Raw genomic sequence first — 10,000 nt, 5'->3', positions numbered from 1 at the left:
GGCAGCGGACTTGATATCCCACACCTAACTACCCACTTTACACAGCTGTCAACCACAAAATCCTCCAAGCTGTCTTTGGGTCGACACATTGTGTTCACTTGACATGGAGTTTGATTGAGAGAGTCTCATTGCAGACACTCTTGCCTGTCTGTCTCTTGCCAGACAGTCATGTTGGTCCAACACTTCCCTTTCACAAATCATCACTACCTGGTCACCAAGGCAACAGAGCACAGGTACTGCCCTTGACTGCTAAAGAGTCTGGGAGTGTGTGGCCGGCAGTAGCCCACACACACACACACACACACAGGCACACACACACACACACACACAGGCACACACACATGCACACACACACACAGGCACACAGGCACACTGGCAAACACACACACACACACACACACACACACACACACACACACACAGTAAGCATACTCCCAGGTATTTCCACACAGAAGCCATATACAAGCCTCGTAAACAAACAGAGCCAAGGCAGAAGCATCCAGTTTCCTCTAATAAGCAGGGAGGTATCGTTTGAGCTATGAAGCCTGGAACTGCACTTCAACTGGGAAGAATAATCTTAAGGGAACAGTGCTTTTCAAAGCCAGTCAAGCAGCAAACTGTCAGATAGAAAAGCCTCCTTAAGATAAGACAGGATTTATTCTAGACTGCAGTCCCTGAGATGAGAGGAAGAAGAGAGGAAGAACAGACAAGCTGCCAAAAGCAGTCTTAGTACGTAAAAGAGAACAGTTGAAGATATGTGTTTCACTCGAGGATGTTGCTATAAAAATGTCTGATCAAAAAAGCAATGTTTCAGACTGACACAAAGATGTGCATACACACACACACACGCACATACGCACACACACACAAACACACACACACACACACACACACACACACACACACACACACACACATAGTACCCCTACCTGGACCAGCAGGGTCATGGGACCAGTCTTGTCTATTTCAAGTATTTCTCCGTTCTTGGTTCCAACCAGAATGTGTCCATGTCCCAGAGTTATGGCACGAATGGAGGGGTTGTCCTCCAAGAGCAGCCCTGGGGAACACACACCCATGCAAATGTCTGATCAATACAACCGTGTTTCAGACACAGGCACACAGACAGAGACACACAACAAACACACACAGACACAGACACAGACACACACACACACACACACACACACACACACACACACACACACACACAGAGAAAGAGAATACATGTTTTACATGTTTGTTGAAAGGCAAAGCTATGCTTTTAGAAGAGATGATTTTACATATTTGCAAAGCTTATCTATGGACACTTTATTTTATAGAAAGATTTCAATATTCTATTAAAGCAAATAAAAATGTACTTCCACATGCGGCCAAGAGATGGCAGCACTAAATAAGAGAGGAGGGCACAGTGGTCAACTTATGTGGGATCTCAAATCTCACAGACCTTATCTGTGTGTGTGTGTGTGTGTGTGTGTGTGTGTGTGTGTGTGTGTGTGTGTGTGTGTGTGTGTGTCTGTACCTGTAGGGGACAGAGTGATACTTTACCTTTGGATCCTGGTGAGAGAGCAGCTCTCTTGATGGCGTAGGTCTTTAGGCACCGCTCAAACATGTCATCCCAGAGCTCTACCACCCCATCCTTTCCTCCTGTCACGAAACCCTGAGGACAGACACACACACACACACACACACACACACACACACACACACATACATACACAGAAATACACTATGTAAGACTGTGTCAGACTATATCAGACTATGTCAAACATGTCATCCAACAGCTCTACCACCCCATCCTTCCCTCCTGTCACGAAACCCTGAGGAAACACACACCGCTGCAGACTATGTCAGACTATGTCAAGTTATGTCAAGCTATGTCAGACTGTGTCACTATCACCTTAAAGGTAGACGAGACGTTTCACTCGCTAGCAATTGCATCGGCAGTGCAATGTGATAGCCGACCATGACAAAAAAGGCCTATGAGTGAGCTGTCTGGCCTTACGCTAGCTATCTCTGCCAGCACTCGCCTACTGCTATTTCACGGCTTCATCATATCGCTGAGTCTACCTTTGGGTACTCCACCTCTGCAACACTTACGATGAAGGAGCCTCCAACTCACACAGAAAATGTCATCCTCTGACAGCTAGACTTGAGGAAATGTCACCCAGGCCGTATCACCCTCTATCACCCTGACTATCGCACCTCTGACAACTAGACTGAGATAATGTCAGTGACAACTTCTGTAGCTGACCTCTGATCTGAACTCATCTTCCTCTCCCTTCTGACAGACAGACAGACAGACAGACAGACAGACAGACATACAAACAGACTCTGGGGTTGTTTTGGTTGAAACTGAGAAGGAGAAGCTGTGTCTTGTTATCATAGTACACTGGTGTCTCTGAGCAGAGCTGACACTTAAAAACACTAGAACTGGAGACATAACTTCTTATTGGAATATAATTGATGTTTCTGAATAAAACACAGATTTAAGAATTCAAAAAGTAATGTTGAAACTCAGTATGGGGAGTATGTTGGTAGAGCCATGAAAAAGGTATGTATCAAAGAAAACATGAAAACACTGCCTCTGCTTTTTCATAATACAACTCGACAACACAACACAGAACAGAACAGCAGTGGGACACAATTACTCTGCCAGCATCACCAGTGCCTGTCAGCCAGAAACAACACATCTTGTATTCAGCGAGGTATCCCCCAGGAATGTCCTCTCATCTCTCACATCCTCCTCACATCAAGCTTGTCTCGCCCTCTCTTCTTCTCTTCCCTCTCTTCCTCTGTTCCCTCTCTTCCTCCCTCTGTTCCCTGGCTCTGATGAAAGGCTCTTTAGACGTCTCACTACTGAGACGTCTAATGACACTGTAGCATGTCTCAACCTCAGGCTGCTCCACTGGAACACTCTCTGGATGTTTAAATATAAATACATCATCTACAATACATGAGAGAGAGAGGGGAGAGAGAGACGGTGGAGAAAGAGAGAGAGAGAGAGAGGGGGGCAGGGGGTAGAGAGAAAAAGAGAGAGAGAGGAGAGAGTAACAGGCAGACAGAGAGAGAGAGAGAGAGATAGAGATAGAGAGAGAGAGAGAGAGAGAGAGAGAGAGAGAGAGAAAAAGGGAAAGAGGCAGTTGGAGAGAAAAATAACTCATATGAGACCACTAATGTTTAATTAACAAGACTATCATGCATTCATGGCCAGAGATGTTTATATCCATCTACTCATCATTACCAGTAAACAAATAACTTTACCACAGAGCCAAAAGTTCACGGAAGTCTCTTAATTTAGTTAAGCATCTCAGCATCATCACTATCATGAGATACGATAAGCCAGTGTTTCCATTGTTCATTCACGACAACAGCTGGATAATAATGTAAATGGTGAAATGACAGGCTGCAAATGACCAATTAGCCAAACAAGGAGGCGTAGCACAGCTTCATCAAGCAGCTTAATGATGCTGTCTTAGTTTGCCCCCAAACGTGAGAACTGCAGTGACTCAACAGATTTCAGCAAAGCTAATCTTTAGAACACCACGTTATTGATAACTGCCCGGGTCATCTAAATGCTAATTATAGTTGAGCATATCCATCACTATAGCCATCAGCTAAAATGTCACCCTGAGATTGTTCTAGCATACTGAATAAAGTATTAATTTCATAGATAATGAGTAATAAGGCTTTTATGTAACCATGGGGAATGGAGGAGGCTACTTTAGGACAGTTATAGAGAGGGTGTAAGGAGTTATAGAGTGTTTATAGAGAGGGTGTAAGGAGTTATTGAGTGGTTATAGAGAGGGTGTAAGGAGTTATTGAGTGGTTATAGAGAGGGTGTAAGGAGTTATAGAGTGGTTATAGAGAGGGTGTAAGGAGTTATAGAGTGTTTATAGAGAGGGTGTAAGGAGTTATTGAGTGGTTATAGAGAGGGTGTAAGGAGTTATAGAGTGGTTATAGAGAGGGTGTAAGGAGTTATAGAGTGTTTATAGAGAGGGTGTAAGGAGTTATTGAGTGGTTATAGAGAGGGTGTAAGGAGTTATAGAGTGGTTATAGAATGGGTGTAAGGAGTTATAGAGTGGATATCGAATAGTTACAAACATTTTATTTATAGCAAAAGAAAAGGAGGAGGAGAGAAAAAAAAGGGAGAAAGAGATAGAGAAAGAGAGAGAGAAAAGACAGACAGACAGCCAGACAGCCAGACAGCCAGATACAGACAGTGATGAGGTACCTTGTCCAGTGAGTGCATAGCAAGAGAGAGACTTAGACAGACAGGGAGAGAGAGAGAGAGAGAGAGGGTGCAGGAGGGTACCTTGTCCAGTGAGTACTTAGTGAACAAAGACAGACAGATCGAGAGAGAGAGAGAAAGAGAAAGAGGGACAGACAGGGATGAGGTACCTTGTCCAGTGAGTACATAGCGAACACAGGTCCATCGTGGGCCTTGATGGTCTTCAGCAGCATGGGTTCCTTCCAGATGTACACATCTCCTGTGGCAGCGCCAGAGAACACCAGCTCGTCCGTACGACCGTAACACACTGACATCATGGTCTCCAGCTTTCCCAGGTTCCCAAAGACGCCTCGCTTGAATGTCAGCCCACCGCCTACACAAACATAGCATCGTTAGAGGCCCATACTGTACATTCACTCACACATTTACACAAACATTTACACTTACACATTTACAGTCACATTTACACAAACATTTACACAAACATTTACACAAACATTTACACTTACACATTTACAGTCACATTTACACAAACATTTACACAAACATTTACACAAACATTTACACTTACACATTTTCACAAACATAGCATTGTTAGAGACCCATACAGTACATAAACTCACACATTACCACTACAGTATAACACATACTGTACTGTACATACATTTGAATTGGAGGATGAGAAATCAATTTCCTTTAAACAAGCCTATCAGCCAAGACAACCTTGTCTAGACAATCTGACAGGTGATATGAGAGACAGGTAGGGACAGAGTAATACGAGGCGTATGAGGGAGGGACACAGATAGAGGTCCTGTTGAGTGTGGCAGGTGATAGGATATACTAGGAGAGAGAGACAGGCAGAACAGACCCACCTGCATGCTGCCAGAACTTGATGTGTTTCATTCCTACAGTGACCAGCTTGTCCATGAGGACAGGATTACACTTCACCACAAACAGCTTGTCTTTGTGTCCCCTGGGGAGAAGAGAGGCATGTCACACTCATCCCCACAACATTACACACACACACACACACACACACACACACACACACACACACACACACACACACACACACACACACACACACACACACACATACAGACACACAGACACGCACGCACACACTCACGCACGCACGTACGCACACCATATAATGCCACACTGTTTTTAAAATTGTAAACAATGTTTTTGTTCTAAGTGCAGTCTAAGTGGACCCCCATGGTGCTAACAGCAGCTTTTGTGAAAAGGCTTTTAGTACCTTGCAGTGGCCAGCTTCTCTCCCTTCTTCCAGTCCCACACTACAATGGAGTGGTGGTCGTCTATACCTACAGACACTAGACACTTCCCATCCGCTGCAGGGAGAGAGAGGGAAATCACTCACCATGGTGTTAATTGATTTCTTGTGTAACAGCAGGGCACACACATTCCTCTCAACTACTGTATTGTGTATAGCAGTTATAGAGATCTCTGAATCTCCTTTCACTCCCCAAAAAAACCCACACTCAATAAAAACACACACAAACTAGAAGGAGAATTATACATTTTAGTCATAAGCAAACGCTGAAAAGACAGAAATTCTGATTATGACATGATTGTTATCATGATTGTGGTTAAACAACAAAGGTCAGCCCTAGACCTAGTGTTACTTTACCAGAGAAGTCGAGGGCACACACTCCTCTCTGGTGGAAACCTTTCAGCAGGGACGAGCACTTCAGGGTCTGGATGTCCCACACATGGATGGCTGGGTCTCTGCCAACCTGGACACACACACGCACACACACACACACTAGACTTTGAAACAGGATGAAAAATTCATGCCTGACCTGACCCGGGCCAGTTGAGATGAGGCCTGAGCCCAACCTGAACCCGACATCAGACATTTCGAGCCCCAGCCCCAAAAAATTCGAGAAAACAACGGAAAGCCACAATAGCAAAATGACAGCAGAGTGAGGAGAGGAGAAAGCCACTCACTGAGAAGAGTGGAGAGAGAGAGAGAGACCGCTGGAAAACATATCAACAACTGTATTTTATAGACTATATAGACTATAGTTATAGACTATATAGACTATAGTACTACACTGCTTTTATAGAATACCTTCTAGGTTTCCAGAAGTGAGCCAGATCTTGCAGATGTTGTTGCCTGTTTGTGTGTTTGTAAATCGTTGATGCTACATCAATAGCGCGCCACAAGAGAAGGCTTCATGCTGCAGATTTTTTTTTATTATCTATTGATCTGATACCCTTGGTCAGGAGCAGACGAACAGAGGCGGGCATGACAGAGCAGCCAATTAATTTTTTTTTCTCAGCCTTTAAATACCAATAAGAGGGATTTCAGTAATTAGGACTGACAGAAACAGTAAAAGAACACTAAAAAGCTGACTGTAATGAGTCAACTCAACACTCATCACAGCTCCAGGGCATCACACACACACACACACACACACACACACACACACACACACACACACACACACACACATAGTAGATGGTGTGTGTGTTGCCTTGTAGCTGTGATGAGTGTTGAATTGACTCATTACGGTCATCAAGTGAATTGTGAGCATCAGCTGAGTGACAGAGTCACATGAGTGTGTGTGTGCTTGCGTGCATCTGCATGTGTGCTTGCGTGCATCTGTGCGAGTGTGTGTGTGTGTGTGTGTGTGTGTGTGTGCGTGTGTGTGTGTGTGTGTGTATGTGTGTGTGTGTGTGTGTGTGTGTATGTGTGTGTATGTGTGTGTGTCTGTGTGTGTGTGTGTGTCTATGTGTGTGTATGTGTGTGTGCTTGCGTGCATCTGTGTGTGTTTATCCATTGTGTACCTGTCCAGTAGCAGCAAAGTCTTTGAGCGGGTGAACGGTCAGACTGAGGATGTCATCATCGTGCCCCAGGTAGAACCTCTGTGTGTGTAGTTGTCTATTATAGACTACGCCCACTGCTGCCACGTGATACACCACCTCCCCCGCCTGGGTGTAGAACAGGTTATTCCTACAGTCGTAACCACGGTACCTGCAACACACACACACACACACACACACACACACACACACACACACACACACACACACACACACACACACACACACACACACACACACAAGACTGAGCTGTGAGAACACAATGATGCTCTAAGCTGGTTCCATCATGTCATTCTAATCTAGTGAATGTCACCAGAGATTCAATCCCTCAGCATTTCCGAAAAGCTGAGTAGGGAAAAAAACCCAGATAAGCTGACTCTTATAGCTAAAACTGTGAATGTAGTGTATTTTTTACACTACAGTCTCCTTTGCAACAGGGCCCTGTTCACAAAGAACAAAGGAAAGGAAAACAATAAACAAATAAATTAAATATACAATACAAGAACATACAAAAACTTAAAGTGACCCAGCAGCACCAGAGTGTCCAGTTCTACGACATCCTGTAGGTCATTCCGAGACCGAGGAGCACAGTAACTAAAAGCAGTTTTCCACAATTCTGTAGAAACACGTAGGACATTAAAACGTAGCAAGTTCTGAGAGTGTGTCTGATTACCACTAGGTCGCCATATAAGTAATGATGTACGGTAAATTGGGAATTTTGAAAGAACTGCTCTATATACAAATACAATCCAACGATAAGTCCTTCTCGAAGTCAAACAGAGTCTATTGGTCTGAACTGAAGAACTGAGGTTGTCACATGCATGTAAATGTGTCTCATGGACAATAATCCTCCTATTCTCAAAGGTGAGGCAGGACTTACTTCTATACAAAAAAACAAGTTTAACTCTCAAATTCTTGATCAGTTTTTCAACATCAATCCAAATGCCCAGGTACTTATATTGTGGAACTATATTGTGGAAATTTGGGCTCTTTCCAGGGTACAAATATACAGATCATTGTGATCAATATTACTGGATCTAGGGAAAAAACATAGACTTAGTTTTGTCGTCATTCAGCACCAGTTTAAGATCGGCAAGAGATTTTTGAATAGAATCAAAACCATGCTGAAGGTCAAAAATAGTCTGCTGAACTGAGGGGGCACAGGAATAGACAACAGTATCATCAGCATAAAGATGCAATTTAGAGAAAACTAGACTGAACTCAATTTAACATCTACTGAAATACATTGAGTTGTATCCTGCAGGTAATTTTTAAACCAATTACAGGCTGACTGATCCAAACCAATGGCAGATAACCTCTGTAACAGGAGGTCATGATCAACAGTGTCAAAAGCCTTAGAGAGGTCAATATAAAGGGTTGCACAAAAACCTGACCGGTGCGCATTTAAAATGCAATTTATTGATAAAAATGACTGCATCAGAGAATTGATCAGGGACTATTTTGCTAAGCAAGGCCTTGAGATAGGGCAGTATAATTATTAAAATCGCTGGCATCACCCCCCTTATGAAAAGGGAGTACGTTGGCCACCTTCCACACTTTTGGGATGGTACCAGAAAGAATCGTCATGTTCAAAATATGAGCCAGAGGTTGAGCTATTAAAAGGGCAGAGAGCTGCAGGAGATACGGATCAAGCATCTCAACCACTGTAGACCTTTTAACATCAATCTAACACAACTCATCACTTCCTTGGTAGAAACACAACAGATGGAGAATATAGGGTCATTGTTAGCCCATGGAGCAGTTAGCAGGCTATCAGTCTGAACAGGAACCCTAGCCAAGCTATCAGTCTGATATATTAAAACATTGTTTCTTTCAAATAGGTAGCCTGCAGAGATAAAATGTTGGTTAAAGGCTTTTTTTTGTTGTATCTGTGACAATGTTGGAATTGGATAAAACCGGTTGAGTTACAGGTAGCACTCTGTATTCCAGTCTCTCTGTATTCCAGTCTTTTTAAGTGTCCCTGATTAAACTCTTGGTGTGTGTGTGTGTGTGTGTGTTTGTGTGTGTGTGTGTGTGTGTGTGTGTGTGTGTGCTCAAACACTGAGTCTTCCTCCCCTGAGCTGAGACCAGAGGTCTTTAAGTTGGACACACTGTCTGTGTATGTGTGTGTGTGTGTGTGTGTGTGTGTGTGTCTGTATGTGTGTTTATTTCTGTGTGTGATTCTGTGTGTTTGTGTATGTGTGTGTGTGTGTGTGTGTGTGTGTGTGTGTGTGTGTGTGTCTGTATGTGTGTTTATTTCTGTGTGATTCTGTGTGTTTGCGTATGTGTGTGTGTGTGTGTGTGTGTGTCTGTATGTGTGTTTATTTCTGTGTGTGATTCTGTGTGTGTGTGTGTGTGTGTGTGTGTGTGTGTGTGTGTGTGTGTTACAGCTGGTGCAGTTAAGACTAAAGGAGCTCTGGTGCTGAGGCAATAATTTATTTATTTATGTGCTCCACACATCTTTGAAATGGTTCAGGAAAAATCTTTAATTAAAAGAGCTGCTTTGAAATTATATTTTCAAACAGTGTTGCCTACTCCAGAAGCTGACTCAGATGAGCCACCTCGAGGGGAAGGGATTGTTTCATGATGATGGGAATACTTCGTTCTCTTTTCTTTCTCCCAGAAATTCTGCTAATTCAGGCTTCACTCTTAACGAGCAAAGTTTGGTGCTCCAACAAGAGATTTAATTAGTTGCTAGACTAGTGAACAGTCAGTTCATAGTCAAACAGGTGGTTTTGAAAGTGGAGGGCATTGACATTGGAGTTAACATTTTTACACATTCCAAGCTTCCAATACCTTAAAACATACAGTATGTAGAACACATTACCAGCAGTGATGTAGTATAGGGTAAACAAACGTAAACGCTGTTTTCACACCTTTTCTTTTGGTGAATAGCATTCACCCCCATTTTCTGAAAAAGTG

At 43.3% G+C, this 10,000-nt stretch overlaps 1 protein-coding gene across 1 annotated transcript in view; it reads right to left on the bottom strand.

Moving 5' to 3' along the window:
- Window positions 1-10,000, bottom strand: part of LOC310823137 (echinoderm microtubule-associated protein-like 6) — a gene marked incomplete at its 5' end in the record, with an annotated part of 37,886 nt that overhangs the window by 18,871 nt on the left and 9,015 nt on the right. Inside the window, 7 exons of the mRNA XM_083695884.1 lie at window positions 930-1,057; window positions 1,546-1,657; window positions 4,399-4,601; window positions 5,101-5,201; window positions 5,487-5,580; window positions 5,880-5,985; window positions 7,043-7,229. Of these exons, the coding sequence (XP_083552010.1) occupies window positions 930-1,057; window positions 1,546-1,657; window positions 4,399-4,601; window positions 5,101-5,201; window positions 5,487-5,580; window positions 5,880-5,985; window positions 7,043-7,229 (931 nt within the window). The remainder of the gene's footprint in view (window positions 1-929; window positions 1,058-1,545; window positions 1,658-4,398; window positions 4,602-5,100; window positions 5,202-5,486; window positions 5,581-5,879; window positions 5,986-7,042; window positions 7,230-10,000) is intronic.

Source organism: Argentina silus (genome assembly GCF_951799395.1).
Source record: "Argentina silus genome assembly, chromosome: X".
Taxonomy (NCBI): domain Eukaryota; kingdom Metazoa; phylum Chordata; class Actinopteri; order Argentiniformes; family Argentinidae; genus Argentina; species Argentina silus.
The sequence above is the reverse complement of the archived record's forward strand: the minus strand, read 5'-3'. Positions and strand labels throughout refer to the sequence as shown.